General features: G+C 42.8%; 1 protein-coding gene across 6 annotated transcripts in view; it reads right to left on the bottom strand.

The window, feature by feature from the left end:
• Nucleotides 1–505: 505 nt before the first annotated feature.
• LOC143177880 (uncharacterized) overlaps nucleotides 506–21,514 on the bottom strand; it is a 71,026-nt gene continuing 50,017 nt past the window's right edge. For 2 of the 6 annotated variants that reach the window (XM_076376141.1, XM_076376142.1), the window contains one exon: nucleotides 6,150–6,338. In XM_076376141.1, coding sequence (XP_076232256.1) covers nucleotides 6,258–6,338 — 81 coding nt within the window. In that variant the 3' untranslated portion in view covers nucleotides 6,150–6,257. Of the gene's footprint in view, nucleotides 607–893; nucleotides 1,837–6,125; nucleotides 6,339–21,514 lie in introns of those variants that run through there. The other 4 variants (XR_013001669.1, XR_013001668.1, XR_013001667.1 and 1 more) reach the window with 4 other exon arrangements.

Below are 21,514 nucleotides of genomic sequence, written 5' to 3'. Positions count from 1 at the left end.
GCGCGAGTCACGTTTGGTAAACTTTACACCCTGTCAGGTTTTTTACGCGTTTAATTCGATAATTGATTATTAATCGTATCACTTTTACGGTCCAATTTCTCTCGGAGCGTGGATTATAAAAATCTCGTATTTACTCGTTAAGCCATGTAATCGATGTGACGAGGAATTAACGTTTCGTTCTGCTCGAACGTTGAAACAATAAAAAATGGAGAAAGAAAGAGGAGCAAAAATAATGTAGGTCTGGAAAAAAGAGCAGCGAGAGAGTACGTATATACGTATAATTCATACCCGAGTTCCGTATGCAAGGAGACTGGCATAAAATATGCAAACGTATACAGGGATCTGTTATTTTTTTGTTGGCGCGAACTGACGAGCAGGACGAGGCAAACAACCAATGCGAAAACCGAGTGTACCGGAGGGATGATTTATCAATTTGTTAGAACGCCGCGGGCCAACGAGGAACCCAGACATTTCCGTAGAAATGTATGTAAAATACATTCGGCATCGCGAGTGGCTCCAACACCGACACGATTCTGGCGTTAATGGGTCACAACCGTGGCCACTTGTAACGATGCCTCGAATTCTGTTCATTTTAATAGCTCCTATCTGGAAAATCGTATTCGTTACGTAATAATGGATGATGAAATTCTTGCATGGTTATTTTATCGCGAACAACGTTCGTTTACATTTTGACAGTCGACGTTAAACCGATTACATGTTTTTAATGGTTTCGTTTGAAACAAAGCTAATGAGTTATTACTGGTCAATAGATCGCCTGTTAGGGTAGATTCGCGTAGAACAAAAGCAGAGTTTGCTGAGATAAATCACGTCTATCTTCCTATGCTCGTTGAAAAATCATATAACGGACAGGTGAATGAACGTGTCACGTCGGATGTGTAGAAAACGAAGAACTTTTTCTTTTATTATATGTATATTCGTTGTGTCGCGAGACTTGGTGATGTCGTAGTGTCTGCATTTACAAATTGTGTGCCACAAGCCATCCATTCGAATCGGTCTGATATATTTCTCTCTTCACGCAGTCACCTACACGCATACGTATACCCTATTACTCTTTCTATCTCTCCCTCACAACCTCTCTGTCTCTCGATACATTCTACACTGTACATTCGACTCAAAGGGGGCAACAAACGATTTCTTATTTTGATACTCCTCTCTCCTTTCGTTTAACTCGCGAAAGTTTCTATTACTTTGAATTTCTGGGGAAAATAGCCCCCCGGGTAGGAAGATCGAAAGGATTTTCCTCTCATAACGTATAAAAGCTACAAAAGCCTCGATACATAGTCTTTGACGGTGGCAGTGATACAGCGGAGTTCGTCAATGAAACGAATCCCTATCGATTAGTTCGCCAATTTGTAAAGAAAAAGAAAAAGATTACCTTCGCGATTGAACGAACGATCGATTCTCTCTTCGTTAGAGTCTTGCCCTGAACAGATTTCGTTGCACCGTCATCCTAATCTTTCTTCGCGATATTATTTTCGATCTTTCTCTCGGGGCGATCGTTCGTTTTCCGTCGACACTTCGAGCTGCTTCGTTCCTTTTCACAGGAACCACCTTCTTCGATATCTATCGGTCGTAAGTGCGATATGTACCAACGGATAATTACACCTTATGCCTTATTCGTAACGTGTGTATATAATATATATGCATTTATGTACCTATATTTATAATACTTTTCCGTCTGAGCTTCATTGGCTTCGTCGGGCCACGTGTATTTCTACGCACTTCTCGGTGTGTCTAAATACGCGTTTCGCGTGCACGACACCTCATCGTCCGGGTATACATATCCCTGCAATCCTTTTCTGCCGTCTCTTCCTTCTACAAATTACCGAATATAATTATCTAGATAAATCTGAGAGACGAAAGACCGGGCCGAATCAGCTCGACGACTCTGCTTCAAATATTCCTTTTTCTGATCGATACTCGTCGAATTCGGCCGAGTCTCTCTGATTACGCACTTTCAGTATACTTTTCGAGGACTGTCGATGGAAATATTAAACAGCATCTGCGCAGGTACCAGCTGTCTTTTCATAAGCTTCTATTTTTTACCAAGTCGAAGGAAAGTTTTGCTGAAAAATGTCCACAGTTGAAAATAATAGCGCGCCTAAGTTGGTCAATGAATTTTCGAAAAGAGTTGGACAGCAGCGGCGGCAAATTTAAAAAATGTTATTCCCCGAGAGCAGACTAAGTTGCCATGAAAAATTGCCGATTGTGGAATGTGCATTCCGCCACTGAGGGAACCGTTTAGCCAGTGTCGCACCTGCGCATGTGCGTCTTACAGGAGCAATTTAATCAGATCCTTCTGATCCTTAACCCAGCTGCGCTCGGTTAGTTCTGAGCCGTGGAAAAAAGGAACGAAGGGAAAAAGTAGAACGGGGCGAAGGAGAGAGCAGCTGGGTTCTGTGAGCAAAATTTATTCCTTAGTTGTGAATTCGTACGTTAATCCTTTCTATTAATCGTTTCTAAGGTTAAGAGTATCGGTCGTGAAACTTAGCGATTAGTTCGTGACGTAGTTAACAGGATCGATTAGTCTGTGGATCTTGTGGTGAATGATCAACGAGCACGCGCAACGTCGCAGGATGTCGCAGAATTGGTGGTTTCAAGGAAAAGATTTTCGAGAAAACTGAATTTAAGTAACGAGAATACTAGCGGTCTGACCATTCACTGACCTTATCTACTCTAAGGGGACACTGTGGTCTGACTATTCACCAACTTCTTCTACTACAAGGATAAACACCCGTGGTCTAACCATCCACTGACCATTTCTACTGCCAGGATGAACGTACATTCTGACCAGTCACTGACCTTTTCTACTGAAACTTAGAAATATTCTCTCCCTTTTTACTCCACAAGTACCTAAAACTGCACTTATACTTTTAGTCCCGTCCTTAGCTAAAATTTAAAACTAATTTTCTGGAAAATGAAGCACGATACCAAAAAACTTTTTCTGCAATTTTTACTCATTTTTTTTAATCGTATTACCACCTTTTCACGCGTACCACCAGTTCTGGGACACCTCGCATTTTCCAGCTTCTCTCGATCACGTGAATGAAACTCATCACGAGTTCGACTTAATTTGGAGCAACGCAAGTTCGTAAATATGAGCTTCTGCGATCGAGTCGATCTGGTGAATGATTAAACGTGTTTAATGGAAATGAATGATCGACGAGTCTCGACAGAGTTGCGGTTCCGCGTTATCTTGCGGTTCTAGTTGATGCACGATCAAGCACACGCGTATTCGTGTCCGTATGATGCATGCACTTTGCGCGGCTGTATCTGCTAGGGCAAAGCAATCTCGGTCCCATCGTAATAAATATTTCTGATATATGAATATGCGCGTGAAACGAGTAAATCTTCGAAACTCTTTTCCCCGCGAGCAGCGAGCTACGCGAAAATTTTCGTATACTTGCTCTGGTCGTAATAATCTTCCCTTTGGTTTTCTGGCTTTTAAATCACTTGGTAAATTCCGCGAAAGAACGACAGCTGAGATTTATCCTAGCTCAGATTGATCTTTCGTCAAGGGAGCGTTGTTCCTTTCAACGATCACCGCAAAGGAACTTCACTGTGGTTTCAGGAAACACAAAGGAGTTCAAAGGACAAAAGAATCATCTCCCTCTGTCCTGTCCGGTTAGCTAGGGAGTCGGATTGGCTGAGATTCACACGAGTCGGGAGGAGGAGAAAAGAATTGGGAGTGAAACGTTGGCAGGGAAAACTGATTGTTGGCGTTTGACGAGTAGCAAGTGGAAAAGGTAACCAGTTTTACCTAAGTTTTAGGAACTTTCTGACGAGCAAAGGAAGAGCTTGAAATGAATGCAGCATTGAGGAAAGTTCACGAGGTAAGAAATAAGAAGGAAGGGGTACAGAGGGTGAGTTGTAGACGAAAAAGCTGAAATTAAATAAAAGCGAGAAAATAAGGGCAAAAGGGTATAGCAGGGAAAGAAAGGAAGTCCAATGGCAGTCGACTACTTAGAAACAAGAAGAAGACGTTTCGGGGAGAGGAGGGTAGAAGAAAAAGTGGAGTCGCGAGGGGTTGAATTCTAGTTTGGCGTTTGGCCCGCGCCACTGTGAAAGAACGCCCATTCGTCTTCTGTACCGTGTAACTCGTGTTTCGAGTCAATTCGAGAAAACTCGAGTCGGCTCGAGATGCCTGGCCCTTCCCACTTTGCAAAACAATGCTCGAGCTTTTGAAAATCTTGGAAAGCATAATGGCTACCGCTCCAGAATCACCATTTCCGCAGCATTTTCCTTCTCTTCTTATTTATTCTCCCGTTCCTTTTCTTTTTCTCTTCAGTTACAGTCATAGTCGTCCTCCATCTTAAGCTCGAGAGGTATTCGTCGATCGGGACAGGAGAGATGATCGTCCAGCGCCTTTGTCTGAGCTCTTGAATGTTTCATGAGCAACGAGAGACAGCAAACAGAAGTGTTTCCATTATCCCACCCACCTCGGTCTTGTACTTTATTTACATCCATATATAAATCATTCTTCAACTTTATCCTTGCCTTTCATTGCCATTATATTGCATCTGAATTTAGATCTCCCTATTTGAGGTAGATATTCGCTTACATTCTGTTTCCACGAGTATTAAATATTAATATCGCATGTTTTTTCTCACGCATAATTATCTGATATAATATTAAATAGCGGAAATTCGCAAATGTGCATAATGGGAGTTATTCTGAATTAAATATTTCCAAAGCGTGTAATATTTGATTTTCGAATGAGATATTGTATTATAAACAACAGAGAACGCAACAAAAGCAGCGACTGAATGGTCCACTAGAAGTATTATAATAGAATATCTTTTAAAAGGAGCACATTTTAATTTTCCATTTTCCAATGCACCGCTCTACTGTAGCAAGGCAATTCGACGAGCTTTTAAAGTGTTCGCGTCGCGTGTAACTCGACCAATAAAACGACACAACTTGACTGCTACATGATTAATTATGACGAATCACTAGAGCTTAACGTTTCACGTTTCTCCTAATTATTTCACCGAGAAATACGCCCGACTAATTTTTTTTTAAATCGTTAGATCCAATGCGATTAGTAGTTTATCAGAGCTTTAACTTTTTCAAATTAGTTTTCCAAGTGTTTCATATCTTAACCACGTTCGTGATATTTCTAAAAACCCATCTCTCACGTATTCTTTCATTCCCACCTAAGCGTTTTCTGGCGTTACTTTAGTCGTCCAGTCCACGTCCTTTGGTTTCCATCCTTTTTTAGCCCCGATTTACGTCCGCTGCTTTCTTCGAGCCTCGAGCGGTGACAGTGTTTCCCGCTTATCCACGTGCCACTTATTTTCCCAGGCTCTGTGGAAGTTCCACGGCTGTCCCCTCTAGCCGCCGAGATCGTCGTCGTTCCAGCCGCCCAACACTGTCCTTTCGAACTGTCTCTCTCCTGTTTTCATCTTATTCCCATAAACTTACTAGTCTCCCTTTCTGTCACCTCTTCGAGCCTTTTTCCTCCTTCGTCGCTCGTCGTTCTAGTTATGACCGCGTTCACCCTGAACGAGGACAGTCCATTTCGCGAGGTCTCCCAGATAAAGCGAAATGGGCGTCTTTCTTGGTGGACAGTGTTACTTGGGAAGGGAAGTCTGATGAAATTTCGAGGAAATTATTTTAATGCAACGAAAGGCAGGGTGAAGTGTTGGTGGGGTATTTTAAGTTCGAAGTCTAGAGGTATAATTAGATTGGAAAATAGGAACACAAGGGTTCCTTATTAATAAACTCGTTTTTCTTTTGCTCATTCTCTTCCTCTTCGTTCTTGGAAAAATTGAAGACAGAAAATGGAAGGGAAATAAAATTCTTCTCCTTAGTTCTAGCTAGTACCTTAACGAGTATTATTTATCACGCGACAAGTAGGAGAACTTCGCTCATTTTTCTGCAGGAAAAAGAGTCTCGAGAGAAATCTGAATACACTGTCTCAAGAAAATCGCGTGAACCCTTAACGAAAACCCCGAAGAACGAAGACTCATGACCGATAATTACAAAAATGTACAAATATTATATTTACGTTCGTAAACCAGCGTTCTTTTGGTTTGCGATATCTCTCGACGTTTGTCGCAAGTCTGATAAATGAATCTCAAGCTTAACCGCGTAGACGATACCTTAGAGCGGGTCAGAGACTACAAGTTAGCTGAACAATCATTAACGCGCCGCGAATTCTGAGATGGGCCAGCTCTCCTGCGAGCTCCTCGGTTCGGGAAAAGTGAAACAGCTCGAAAGAGTTTCTACGAGGACTAGCAGTCGTCCTGAGTGGAGGAGGACTGCAACAGGGCCGCCACCCGCTCCGAAAAGTCGCCCGATGCTGCTCCGGAGCACTGAAACAGAATTACCCCAAAATTGTTAGTTAAAGCAGATAAATGGGAATCATTGGAAAATGGGGGAGAAGGAAAAGACACTACAAACTTTGTTTAAGAAGACTAGAAACCCTAAAGATTTGATTTCAGAGTATAGAAAATTTAGGATACATTAGTATTGTCAAGAAGCAAACATTCTTTACTCGTGGGAGGATCTATGATTTTTCAGATAATTGAGGAGCTCATAACAAAACTACCCTTGTCGATTTTGATTTTATCTTTTTTCTAGCAGATTAGAAAAGAATAGTATAAGTTCAATTATGTTGTGAATCTTGTGTCTGACCACTAACATATGTCTTCACTAGAAAAATCGCTAAACTTGACAAGGGTTGTTTTTGTCATCTCTCCAACACCCATATCCTCTTCAGTATACATGTACCTGATTCGTCTCCCCTTCCTTCCAATAACAAATTATAATTAGGAGTAGGGCGGGAGTATAGTAGAATTAAAGGACGTAACGTCAGGTAGCCGCGGGCTATTTGGAAAGCAGTCTTGCGAGATGATGGGAGAACGCGCGGGGAAATTTCACCCTAAAAATTTTATCCAGTGCGAGAGAAGGCGACGGCAAGCTGCAACTCTCACGCGGAGCGAAGAGAGGTGACGACGAGCTGCCGCGGGCTGATTCACCGTTCCCTTCCAACCCCCATTTACTCTCGAAACATATTTCATCGCGTGCCTCTCGATACGATGGAAACGCTTTCGAAGAAGAAATACGCGTCTAACATTTTACAAGAGTATTTCTCTCTCTGTAGCACGAAAAGTGACTGAGACTCTGTGAACCGCAAGCAGAGATATGTTCAACGCGTAATTATTAATAATCGAGGTTAATGCATGGAAAAAGTAGCCTCAGATCGATTATATTAAGAGTGTCGCGAGACCTTTTCCATCGATGCTATTTCGATTCCCCTGGCAACCTCTCCTAAAAGATTCCAGCGGGGAACAAGTTAAATGAATCTCGGAGGAATCCAAGTTTGACGCGAGAAGGAGCCAGGAGAGCGCAAGGATCGATCGTTATCGAAGCTTGGGTATTGTTTAAACGATCCGTCGGCCCGGAAAAATCCCAGACACCATAAAGCATCAGGGCAGAGGGAAGGCGAGCCCTTCGGGCTGGCAATGAAAACTTGAAAAGTTCGTGCTTTTTCATTTTCAGCAGCGGCTCGGCATTGCTGAAAGCACAGACGATGCTGATTTCCCAACGGGTATCGTCCATCTATAAATCTATACCTCGAGGTTGTTTAGTCGGAGCACCGTCGTGGCTATGTCTGTACGCGTACCCGGCAACTGCGCCACCGTGTATTTTTCATTCGGCTCGACCTCCTTCCAATCTCAACCCCCAGCCCTCTTTTTCCTTCCCTGCCGCCCTTCGACTCGGGAAAGGAAACTTTTATCTTAGGAAACTTTATTCCTCCTGGCCTCGATCGGCAAACCAAGAAAACAAAGATTATTCCCTCGATCGACGAGCGCCAGTCTCCGTGAATTTATTCCTATACAGCCGAGTGGACGTGACCGATAAGCGCCCCGTAATCGCTAAACAGCTTCGAGAATGCTCTTTGCTTCGATTTCTAAGCGCCCACGTTGCTAGACTGTCGCTTCGAAATCCCTTCTATCGAGTTTCTGTAAAAATAGGGAAAATGGAATGCACGATACAGAGGGCATTTTTATTCACCTTTCGCCCTGAACATTGTTCCTTCCGTCAGGCTTCCTCCACGTAGCGCGGAGGAACTAAAAAGGTAATGAACGTTCAGAAATGATGGCCAAGGGAAGTGTATAGGGCGCAGGGTAGTTATAGTCGGAGGAAAGCGCCGAAAAAGAGAGTTCTGTCGGAGTAATTTCATCGCAAGTGCAGAGTTTGTTCGGCGAAATGTATCGGAGTAAATGGGACGAGAATATAAGTAAACGGGGGAGAATTCCGAAGTTTTTAATTAGTACTGTGGAAGGGCGAAGGGTCTGGCTCGTTGGGGAACGTGTTCTGGAATACACACGTGTGTAGAGTTAATACAGCGTGTAATTGAAATCGCGGACAATGAGGATTTGACCGGCTAATCGACCACCGAAGAATGAAGAGTTGCGGTTCGGTTAATCGAAGTTCGACCGCAGCACGTTTCCAGGTTCGATAAATGGTGATGCTCGAATAGAGAGAATGAATTTTTGCGCCCACGTTACGACTTACTCGATAAGGTAAATCTCCCAAACCATATCCTAGTACCTGAACACTGATACTATAATTGTGTTTAATGTTAAGCTGAAGTTCTGATATAATAGAAAAAACAAAATATAATATATGTAGCTATTAAAATAGGCTTCAAGTGTCGGAATATGCATTTTGAAGCTGTCCAATTATCAGGACATGTGGCATTTCTAGGATTCAGGTATTAGGACGTTTACCTCGTATGCAATTATGGCACCAGCAAATTTTCTGTTTTCGAGTCCTGTAAGATTCAGCTAGGTTTAGATGCTGAAATTTCTATTTGTTGGGTCCCGTGATATTTGCGAAATGAAATTAAATAGCGAGCAGACGTTTCTCATTCAGCACCAAATGGAAAGCTTATCAAATATTTATTCGGTCGGTTTTGAGAAGCCGCGAATGCGACAAATCTACACGTTGATAAAAATCACTTACAGTGAATATGTACTCTGCGATTCAATCTTCTCGCGGGGTCAGGCAGCGGGGTCAGGCAGGAGGCTCGGAGGGCGAGACAAACTAATCGGATGGTGGAAATAGTGAAAAACGATGGGAATGTTTGAAGGGAAAATTGCGGGGGAAAAAGGGCAGGAGTCCACGGGAACTTGACGGGAGCTCTATTTTTGCGGCTCGCTCTTGCTTTATTTTCGTGCACCTTCCTCGTACCGAGGACAATTACACTAATGCTTTCGCCGTTCTCATTCTTCACGGAGGGGACTGGCGATGGAACTTTGGAGAGGGGAGCTGGAAACGGTAACTCGAAGCCAAGACAAATGCAAATGTCGCGGCGCTAAGAGCGAGTAAATGCAATAAACGTTTCCTCTTTCGCCGCGGTGGTCTCTCCTTCGTCTCTCCTTTCGTATTGCTTCGATCAAAACTGAAACGGTATCGATTTATCTGTGACTGTAAGGCAAACCGACAGGAAATAGTATTCGAAAAAAATGACAACTTTTACGCGCTTTATTCTAGGCATACACAATGAAAATTATTTTGGGATCGAGATCTCTCCGTGTTTAGGAGATGGAATGAAACAATACGAGTTGTGCAAATGTTTGTCGACCAACCAGGAGGTCGAGCGAATTTTATTCGTCTTGCTCGATAAATTTCATCTAGCTAGATTTGCGTGCGTATATAGAAACTCCGTTTCGTTGAGCAATGATTACCAATAGTAAACGTGGTTACGAGCTGTGAGGGGACGATAGGCAAACGCTGTCGATTCTAGTTCATATCCTGCACGAATTGTTATGTACCTAAACCTGACCGAGTTGTGTAATGAAACAAATACGCGTTAAACAATTAATATTTGCATTAGCGTGACATAAACGGTCCTCCCACGCTTCACAGATTATCGATCCCTTTATCGAGATTCGATATAGTTTCTCGATGCAACGAATTCTTTGAGAAAGGATTTTCGATAGTATCGATTGCGTTCAATTTTAATTTGGATTTTAAGTGCTAGTATTTCAGTGTCTAATCTTCTCAAATTTATTTCGTCACGATCAGATTCGATCAGGTCGCAGTTATCCCCCTTGAATTAAACAGCGCTGTCCACAATGAAACGGAACGCGTTTTAACGTTTGCTTTAACGATAATTATCGTGGATACCGCTGTTACACGTTATTTAACGACGTTACTCTCTGAAAGCTATACAAATGGATATCATTCTGTGTTGAATGAATACGGGACATTCTAGAAAACCAGGGAAGCCTGTAATATATCAGTATGAGATTTTATTTCGTATTACGAAATAATCCTCAAATTTTCTGGTAGTTTGACACGTGTATGTTTATTTTCTATAAATCTAGATACGATAAATTCCAAATTGCCTTGATGATTAGCAATCTCTGGCCACACGAATGCAAAACTAGACGTCATTTCTCTGTGCAATTGTCTAATAAATAAACCTAGTTAAAAAGAAGACTGGTCTCTAAAGTATTCTAAAATGCTACCCAAAAAGACAGGAACATATGATTTTTTGAAACTCCATTTTCAGTATCTCTTACGTCAAGCAAGATACATAGGAGTTCAGAAAGGAATCCTGTTACTACAACAACGGATAATCCAATATACTGGGGTATTACTTTCAGAATGCTTTTATCAAGATCCTAAATCCTTTGAATCGTATCATCTACTCAATTACATTCGTTCCACAAGCGAAGGTGGAGAATTGAATGCAAAGGACTGGATAAGAGCATCGAGAAGAGATGGACCCCCAACCACTGCGTGCATCCGATTTTCAACGTGAGTCAAACTCCTTCGATATCACTCAATCCCACGATTTACGCCTCACTTTCCCCTTCTTATTTACAAGCCACCCTTCTTCCTCTGCTTCTACACTACCCTAGCAAATATGCCTTTTCTCTTTTTCAACAGAGATGCATCCTTGGAAAGATGCCACCTTGTACCAGGTGGTACGACCAAAGTTGAGGGGAATATACTGACTAAATTAATAATGTTAGTTTCGCGACACAATGTTCGCGCGAACAGCAAGGGGTAGCTCTGACTCAGAGCCTCTGAGATGCTTCGACGTCAGCAAAGAACTTATTACCAGCCAGCCAGAAGATTCATTATTCAGTAGGGAGCCGAGGTTAGAGGGTCACGGATGGAAAAAGAACTCGCCGACGGCGAGGACGTCGGTCGAGCAGCGAAGAAAGTATTATCAATTAAAATTATGCGAGCTCCTCCTTCGAGAAGCATTCTCCCCCGAGTTCTCCGCAGACTTGGCAATTGCAGGACAATGAAATCGTCTTTCCACCACTCCGCGAGAACTATCCCCAGGGGAGAAGGACGTTCACTGAATAGACGAGTTACGCGGACGTATCGTCGAACGTTCGTCGCGGAATGAGACAAAGGAAGCGGAGGCAATTGTTTCGCTTTTCAGTTTGAGGAAATTTCAATGGCCACTGGAGAGTTTGACGTTCCGTTTATGAAGAAAAATATGGCATAAAGACGAAATAAACAATTTTACCATGAAGTTAAACGTTTAAAGATATTAACCCTCGAAAGGGGATTTTTCGACGAACGCTCTGCGAGTGGCCCTGCATTCTTTCTACAAGGGTTACAGACAGAATTTGAAATTTAATCTCATAAAGGCTCTCCCTCCATATGGTAACGCAATTTCATAATTCTAAAAGGCAATTAAAAGTGCTCGATTTTACCGCTCTGCGAACGCAGCAAACTTTCCGTGCTCGATAGTTTCCTCCGTGACGTCATATATTTCCCGAGCGGAACAGTAATCTCGCTCCGCGAGGTAATATTCCTGCGGGTAGCGTGCCGCTTCTAGGATACCCGCAGGAAAGAAAAGTGAAGTTGTTACCATCGATCTCGGGGATTCATTATTCACCGAGTTGGCGGAGGTCAGAAGTCGAGAGGAAAAAGAAAGCCACGGAAGGCTCGTGGAGAAGGGAAAGAAGGAGACCAGTGGGCGACAAGAGATTGGGAATCTTGTGCCACCTCGATACCAGCCGCAGATAATTATCGGTGGATGGCCAGACGATGACGTCAGCAGCTAGCAAGGCTCGTGTAAATCGAGCAACCTGCTCGCCCCGCTAGCGCTGATTCTCTTCTTCGATTAACAGCTTCGTGTTTCGATTTCAAGGTAGACGGCGCAAGGAACACGACCGTGTCGCGTCAAGTTACCCAACTTTAGAGAAACTTATTGACAACTCCAATTTGATCGTGATATATTTATACCGGACACCAATTCGGTAACTATGTCCTTCCTTGGACATAGGGAACTTGGATAGCTATCGGAATGTATCATCGGTGTCTTTGGAATAGATACCCTTATCAGTCACTTTCGATTACAAATATTAACTTGGGAAGACAGAAAGTTGCAGGAGAAACAGGATAGCTAATAATAAGAAAACAGTAAAGAAGAGTTATTAATTATTGAGAAAAAGTTTCATCTAAAATTCTTGTGAAATGTGTCTGACTTGAAACCTATTCTACTGGTTTGGCTGTCTGATTCAGCAGTAGACAGGGCGAAGGTTTTATGGATATAAAGACTCTATTGCTAAGTCAGACATACTGAAATCAGTAGAATAAATCCCGAGTCAGACACATTCTCAACGTATCTGAATGATGTTCTCAACAATTAATAACTGGGAAACAGACATAGTCTATACTGAATCGATTCCTCGAATGACACTATGGTTCTACAAGTCCACGTTTCAAGCTAGATCCCCCTGTGATCGGTTTGAGATTCGAGATCCTTTTACCTCCCACGATAACACGACATACTTTCTTTAATTCGCAAAATCCACAAAAAAGGGAAGGTACTCGCGAAAATAATTAATTTGAACGACTAATGAGAACGATGGAAGCGTAACATACGGTAGTATCCGCAACATGGTTAAGGCGTAACTGATACCAATTAAATCCTGAATGAGCACGAGGCCAGGCCGGTGTGTACCTTATGTGCCTGGTGGATCGGCCAGAGTGTATTCTGCGCTTGTAACACGAGACGGACGAGCCTCGAGCACATTCACGACAAGTACAACAAGAACAGCACGACGTCGGCAACGCCGAGGCAAAAGCCCAAACCGGCACGGCCTCGAAACACGCTCGAGATCCGATGCTTGTTCAAAGAAGGAGAACGCGTTTCTGCTTAATCCTATCGTCGTGATTTCGCTTGTTTCTAGTGGCTGCGAGAGAACCGCTCGTCAATCTTTTAGACAAACGATTGCTGGCTGCTGTTGGTTCCCTGTTCTCGCGGTGCTTTCATTCTTGCTAATAGAATTCGCAGCGCAATTAAAGTTAAAGTCTGAGGAGCAGATTCTTGGAAAATATTTGAGAACAAACTGTTTCTTAAAAATTGAGTGAAAAGAGAAGATTTTCGCCTTCACATCTACTGCAAAGTGAGTTATGAAAAAAATGTATTCAGGTTCGATCGAATTTCGAATTATTTGGTACAAAGTATGAAGAAGCGAGCGAGGATCCTTCGAATAAATATCAGGAAACAGAATCCAATCCTGGATGACTGAAGGCGGAGACTAATACACAGGGGAATCTACTACATTTCCGCCTCCAATTATTTATGGAAAGTAGAAGGGAGAATTTAAGTGTCCCTGGTGAGCTTTGGCCATTATCATTTAAACTGGAGTCTGAAAGGGTTCCGTTATCCTCGCTCGAATAGCTCGATCTTTCGCTAGCGCGATAGAAGGTCCCCGAGGAATTGCGTTCTTTGTAAAAACTCAAAATCGGCAAACCTTAGATCGATTATACTTTGCCACAATACCTAAATTATCAATTCACTAGAATTCATTACCCTGAAACTCGAGTAGAAGCTCACTCAGCAAGAAGAGACAGCTTCTTTTTCTTCGAAGCTCGCCAAAAGGTAGTAACTCTGCTCGTAAAAAGGATTGTAACATTTTCCCACCTCGAAATAACCTCGCCGATTCGATTCGTCTGGGAGTGCTTGTTAGCGAAGAGATGGCGCGAAAAAAAAAACCATCTGCAATCTAATCACGGCTTAGGTCTGACAAAAAGCAGAGACTGACTGACGCGGGAACCGTGGGAACGGAGAAACGAGTGAATGGAGGGAGTCGGAGAAAGGTTGGGGGTAGGGTGCAAAGGTAGAGCACACGCTGAGAAGAAGCCTTTCGAATCAATATGCGCGGCGAATCGGCACGATGGACTCCTCTCTGGTCTATTCGACAAAGTAGCAGGGACTGCGAGATCATCGTGAAAGCGACGCGCCACTGATGGCCTTTTCAAGGGAGCCTCTCTCTTCGAGGGACGAAGACGTAGCACGCGTACACGCCCAGCCTCGGCCACCTAACCAGAATTCGATTCCTCGATCGAGACGCGAGAGAACGCGAACCGAATGCACAAGCGGGGATCCTCCTCCACGTCGACTTCAACTGCACGACTTCGAACGACGCCGTGATTGTGCTGGATGGACCGACCTGGGTCATCCCTTCAATTTTCCTCCCACGCCCTCGATTCCTGCTCTTTTACCGACCACTCGGATCACCGCTGCCGACTTTTAAAGTCGTCCAGATTTCCGCCAGGAATTACTCGCCGACAGAAAATCTGATTCCACGTGCCTTCCCTTTTTGGGAATTTTCAATGCCACCGATTCATCTTTCTATGTACAGAGAATCGTTTACTTCTGCTGGAGGTATCGTTCCAGGGCGCGGAGAACAGAGGAATCGGTTCATCGTGGGTTATTTGGAGTATTTCGGATTTTATTTATCTCGCGGACTTTATCGGATGAAAAATTATTAACCTCGGTTTTCTAGGAGGAAAGAGAATGGTACGTAACGTGCGACCGATTTAATTACCGTGGGGAAAAAAATTTGTTCTTCTGCGATTACCTTTGATTAAAACGTACCATCTGTGGCCTGTAATTGAATTCCGGGGGAACCAATTTCGAAATCCATTGATTCTTGCGGGAAAAAATTGCGGAGGGAATTAACACAGGTGGGGTAATTCGACAACGAATATCTGTATCGTATTCCAAGTGTTCTTCATCAATTTTTTCGCGAACCTAATCCTCAAAGCTGATATCCTGCGAATGGATTATTTTTTTCATAATGCAACAACTGTAGGAAACTGTTGACACAGTTTGCCGCGTAGCTATCGATGTACAGTTTACGAGCGTTTACGATGGAAAGATAAGCCTTGTTATTCCAATCGGCCGAAAATCCGCTGATATGAACGACCAATGGTCCGGCTAATTGAATTAATTCCGGCAACAAGAAGGCTGCTAACGATTATTATGAAACTCTCCTCCTACTGACCCGTTTTATCTATCCGTTAAGCTCCATTGGCTTCTCGATACCAATATTAGGTGAAGGAAGGGTGTTCAACGACGCTTACGTATTATAATTCAAATTTAGGAACACTTTTAATAGAGTAAAGTAATCTCAAAGGAGTTTGTTTAAGAAATTTCTTTTCCTTGCAAACAATAGATTTTTGGACATTAAAAAGGCCATAACAATTTTTATAATTATGTTTCTCCTCTCAAAGGTTTCAGTCTAGGAAGGTAGCTCACTTACCAAAAGCAATAATAATTCCCTTTATCGTTTAAACCATAGGAACTCCATAGTCCCGCTTAATATCGTCTTTGCAGAATTAATTTCGCCAGTGGGACTAGTGGGAGTAATAGTAGAAGTAGCTATAATCATAACGACAGTCCTCCTCTCCCTTTCATGTGGTCTCGCCTGAACCACGACACAAAGATTCGATAACTCGGTCAAAAAAAAATCGTAGAACGCTGACTAAGGTCTCATTGGAATAAGGAGGATTCCTGCTTTAATTTCCCCTTAGAAGAAGACGCGAAAAAAATTTATCAAGTTCCCGAGAGTCGCCTGAATTTGGATTACATTCGAGAAAAACTACCCCCTCTCGCACGGCGGGTTATGGAGTCAAAAAATTTTTTCGAACAAATTCAACTGAGACGTGTTAAAGTAGAGGCTTTACCCTTTAGAATGAGACCAGGCTCATCTCCCTGCAATTTTTTTTCACAGAGTTACAGAAGCTCAAAGATGGGCTACTTTTTCAGGGCCTAGGACACTGTGCGATTCCGAGGCTGGAGGCTCACTTTTTATTCTGAGCGCCATATCTCGGCGAAAAAAAATCGCACAGTGTTCGCCAAGGTCTCGTTCGAAAGGGGAGGGTCCAGACTTTACTCTAACCTGCTAAAAAGTCGCGAAAAAAATTTATGAAGTTCCTGACAGTCGACTGAAGTTGGAAAACATTCGAGGAAAAACTACCCCTTCTCTCTCGGCAGATCATGCGGTCAAGAAATTTTTTCGAACAAATTCAACTAAGACATGTTAAAGTCGAGGCTTTTTCCTTTAGAATGAGACCAGGCTGACATCGCTACGATTTTTTTTGACGGAGTGACAGATACTCAAAGATTGACTACTTTTTCGGGCTCTGGAACACTGTACGATTCCGAGGCTAGAGGCTCACTTTTCATTCAAAACGCAATATCTCAGCGAAAAAAAATCTTAGAGTGCTCGCTAAGGTCTCATTCGAAAGGGAAGGGTTCAAGCTTCAATGTGCCCTCATTAGAAGCCACAGAAAAAATTTATGAAGTTCTAGACAGTCATCTGAAGTTCGAAAACATTCGAGGAAAAACTAGCCCTTCTTTCACGGCGGGTCATGGGGTCAAGAAACTTTTTCGAACAAATTCAACTGAGACGTGTTAAAGTAGAGGCTTTACCCTTTAAAATGAGACCAGGCTCACCTCCCTGCGATTTTTTTTCACAGAGTTACAAGAGCTCAAAGATGGGCTACTTTTTCGAGCTCTGAATCGCTGCGCGATTCCAAGGCTGGAAGCTCACTTTTCATTCAGACCTCGATATCTCGGCGAAAAAAAATCGCAAAGAGCTCGCCGAGGTCTTATTCGAAAGGGGAGGGTTCAGACTGCAATCTCCCTGAAGAAAAAATCCTGAGAAAAATTTATTAAGTTCCTGGCAGACGACTGAATTTTGAGGACTTTCGGCAAAAAAGCACCCTCTTTTTCTTCGCAGGACGTGAAGTCAAGAATTTTTCTCGAACAAATTCAACTCAGGGATGTTATAATAGAGGTTTTACCCTTTACAATGAGACCAAGCTGACCTCCCTGCGATTTTTTTTGGCGGAATTACAGCAGCTCAAAGATTGACTACTTTTTCGAGTTCTGGAGCAGTGGGTGATTCCGAGGCTGTAGGCTCACTTTTCATTCAGAGCGGGATAACTCAGTGAAAAAAAATCGTAGAGTGCTCGCTCAGGTCTCGTTCGAAAGAGAAGGGTTCAAGCTTCAAATATCTCTCAAAAAAAGTCTCGAAAAAAATTTATCACGTTCCTGAGAGTCATCTGAATTTGGAAGACATTTGGGGTAAAGACCATCATTCGTTTCTCGTCCCGTAGCCGAATATACAGAAGCCTCTGATAAAAATTAAATTCAGGGATGTAGAAGTAGACGCTTTGCACTTTAAAATGGGGAGAAGTATCTATAACAATAACGCCAACCCTGTTCTTCCTTCCGTGTGGTCACATCAAAACCACGATACGAAAGTTCGACTTAAGGAAATGAATTTCATTTCTTTTTCAGTAGCTATGTTCAAAAGTGTCCCAACAGTATGAAACATTTGAAAGAAGAAGGAACCGCGTTTACCGCGAGCGTCTTTAAAACTAATACCCTTCTTTCCGATTCCTCGCAGAGAGGGCAGTAAATTTGAGCGGCGCTGCTGGAGAACGCATCGGGCTGCATTAAAATCGAATAAGGTCACCGTGAAACGTTTCACGGTGTCGACGCAGTGGGACGACTTCCCGGCAACTCGACGTTTCCTTCCTGCGGGATAATAGTTTCAGTTTCCGTTTACCCGCAGGGAAAAGGGGCGCAGGAAAAATGAAGGCTACAGAGGAGATGAGGGGTAGGAGAAGGGGGGACAATGGAAAGCGATCAAAAGTGTCTCCAGGAAGCTAAACGAAAATTACGAGGCCACCCGTGGCTCCTTACTGTCCGGAAGCTTCTTCCTGCTTGCCTCCCCTTATGGCGCGTAAAAATGGAGCGACGCTTCAAGGACAAGGGAAAAACGTACCCGCGGGATCAACCTTGATAAAGGATCACTGCTCAAGAGAGCGCATCGAGGAAATGACCAACGGACCACTGACAATGAAAACCTAATGTAATCATCGCACGAGTTTCGTGTATTGCTTCAATTCTAATTCAACAGCTCAACAACAATTTTTGAAAATTTTAGCGCCAAAGTACTCGATTGGTGTTCAACTTTTTCAATTTCAAATAAATATAAATACTTATTTTCCTTTTGTGGAGTTAGTCGATCTGGCAAATGAGCAACCCAGTGCCTCATTTCCACGTTTCAAAGTCCCACTTCCTTTTTCCCTCAAGATATCTTTTCCCCAACTCTCACTTAAATGTGAAATCAAAAGAATAGTTTTATTTCATTTTCCTTGCTCCTAAATCTAGTTTTAGCTTTCGCCCTCCACATTCTCGCGCGCATTTTATCGAGAATCGGTACTGTAAATAATTCTACTGCGAAGGTGCTCGTAATTTCAATTATCCAAATGTCAACTGCAAGTTGCTGGAACTGTTCAACGCGCAACGTGATCGATACTTCAATTCGCGAACGTGTCGTATTCGGTCGACGAGAGAAATCCTGCGAGGAACGAGAGAATTTCGCGCGGTTGCTGAGAGGGGAAGCGAAACGACAGATATGTAGAGGGATTCCTGGCGTGTTCGATTCCCGAGGTCCATTACGGTCAACCTTGTGCTAGCCGTGTAAAAATATTGAGATAGACTCGCTGTCTGTCTATAAATGAAACTTCCTCGATGTTACTCCTCAAGGAAATTTGTCTAGTTCTCAAACAAAACGGGTCAAATCCTTTCTTTAACTTTTTGAAAACTAGTTCGAACCTTTCTGAGGCTGATATCGCTTCAAAAAAGAAGCTCGAGAAGTGGAAGTTGTGTCTATACTCCCGATGGGAACGTCTACCCTCGTCTTTACTCTTTCTGACTGTTTCTACATTTTCCTTGAAACTGTCAAAGGATCTCCTGAATTATGTATGGCCGAGGTAAAAGTCTGGGTGGAGCTTGCCCCGGAATTTGGCCAGCCCGAGGATTCTAGACTGAAAGAGAATCGGTGATTTTCTGGAAACGTGGAAGAAAGGTGAAGAAGTGGGAGTTGTGACTGGGTTAAACGTTGGCCAGCTGAATTACCCAAGCGTTATTTATTGCGACGGCTTCCTGTCGCTCTGGTGACCCATAAAGCTCCACAGGAAGACACTCAAGAATTTATACGAAAGCCTTCTCGAATTCCTTTCACCACTGTGCAAGGATTTTCTTCAGGAATTAGTGAAGAGAAAATTGTGCACTACGAACAAGAGATTTAGGAAGTTTGGTGGTATTTCTTGCAGGCTGGAAGAAATTGCTGACGCTCGACTTCAATTCAACTGACCTCCTTACTAGTGTGTCGAGAGTACCTTCGATACCTTTTGCATGGGATTGACATGTTACTGACACTGATTGAAAATCGGTGGCAGTACAGGAAAACACAATTTATCGGTTCTATTCGCTAAATTGACATTCGATCGTTAACTCTTTACTTTATCGACGTGCATCAATTCGATACGACAAATATATGGCTAAGCAACAATCAGGAAAGTAAAACTGAAACTTTGATTCAGTTGATTTGAGGAATTATTGTTCGAAGAAGCTTTTTGTTCTACCTGCACCTGTCTTACTCGTTAGATGAGAAAAAATTGAAGGGAGATGATAAATTTCCATGGACAACTTTATCACAAATGGTCGAAGATCGGGCCACGTCCCCGATATTGCGGATAGATAGATAACGTAATCTCAGGGTTGTAATTTGACTCCATTTCCCGTGGAACACACTCAGCATAGGTAATCAGGTCGAAACCGCGTAGAAAGGAAGATGAGAAAAAACAGGAAGGTGGAAAACCTCCATTTCAGATTGGAACCTCTCTATCCTTTGGCCTGCCAGCTAAATCATGGATTACACGGATATCATTCTACATTGACAAGCAAAAAACCTTCACGCTTCCTTGATGAAAAAATGCTACATCATAATTAATTAAAAAAGTCGTCTGAAGATGGAAAACATTCGGGGAAAAACTACCCCCTCTTTCTCGGCAGATCATGGAGTCAAGAAATTTTTTCGAATAAGTTCAACTGAGGGACTTCAAAGTGGAGGCTTTACTCTTTAGAATGAGACCAGGCTCACCTCTCTGCGATTTTTTTTACGGAGTGACAGCTACTCAAAGATTGACTACTTTTTCGGGCTCTGAAACACTGTACGATTCCGAGGCTAGAGGTTCACTTTTCGTTCAAACCGCCATATCTCGGCGAAAAAAAATCGCAGAGCACTCGCCAAGGTCTCGTTCGAAAGGGAAGGGTCCAGACTTTACTCTTCCCTCAAGAAAAGTCCCGGAAAAAATTTATCAAGTTCCTGATAGTCAACAGAAGTTAGAAAACATTCGAGGAAAAACTACCCCTTCTTTCTCAGTAGATCATGGAGTCAAGAAATTTTTTCGAACAAGTTCAACTCAGGGACTTCAAAGTGGAGGCTTTACTCTTCAGAATGAGACCAGGCTCACCTCTCTGCGATTTTTTTTGACGAAGTGACAGCTACTCAAAGATTGACTACTTTTTCGGGCTCTGGGACACTGCCCGATTCCGAGGCTGGAGGCACACTTTTCGTTTAAACCGCTATATCTCAGCGAAAAAAAATCGCAGAGTACTCGCTAAGGTCTCCTTCGAAAGGAGAGGGTTCAAGCTCTAATTTCTACTGAAGAGAAGTCGCGAAAAAAATTTATCAAGTTCCTAACATTCGACTGAAGTTGCAAAACTTTCGGGGTGAAACTACCCTTTTTCTCTCGGCGGGTCGCGGAATCAAGAAATTTTTCAGAGTTAGTTCAATACAGGTCTGTGAAAGTAGAGGCCTCGCCTTTTAGAATGAGACCAGGCTCGCCTTCGTTGCATTTTTTTTGACCGAGTTAAAGCAGCTCAAATATCAACAATTTTTCAGCCCAAAATTAGTTCCAAAATTAAGCTCTTAAGTTAAAGACCACTGTGAAATTTTCTTAAACATAATTTTTCTAATACTGATATATATCTAATAAGAAATATATAAATCTTCTTGAATCGTAATTCAAATCAAAGCAAAACGCTTTGGGGAAAACCCCTTTTGTTTCCAAAGATACCGTTCTGTTCTGTTCCCGAAACGAAATGAATTTTGGCAAGCAATTTGTTGCGAATTCGGAGCTATAATGTAAAACGCTTTCAGCGCGGCGGAAGGATGGAGTCCACGCGAAACGGATGAATGGAAAGCAATTAAGCGGGTACTTTTCTCAAGCACTTACGGTTCTTAGGTCCGAAGAACTCCTTTGAGCCCGCAAACACGAATACTTCTCCCTTCATTCTGCGTATTTGCTCGTGAATGCACGCACATTTCACATATTTCTAACTTTTCTA

The sequence above is a fragment of the Calliopsis andreniformis genome, chromosome 4 (assembly GCF_051401765.1).
Source record: "Calliopsis andreniformis isolate RMS-2024a chromosome 4, iyCalAndr_principal, whole genome shotgun sequence".
In the NCBI taxonomy this organism is placed as follows: domain Eukaryota; kingdom Metazoa; phylum Arthropoda; class Insecta; order Hymenoptera; family Andrenidae; genus Calliopsis; species Calliopsis andreniformis.
The sequence above is the reverse complement of the archived record's forward strand: the minus strand, read 5'-3'. Positions and strand labels throughout refer to the sequence as shown.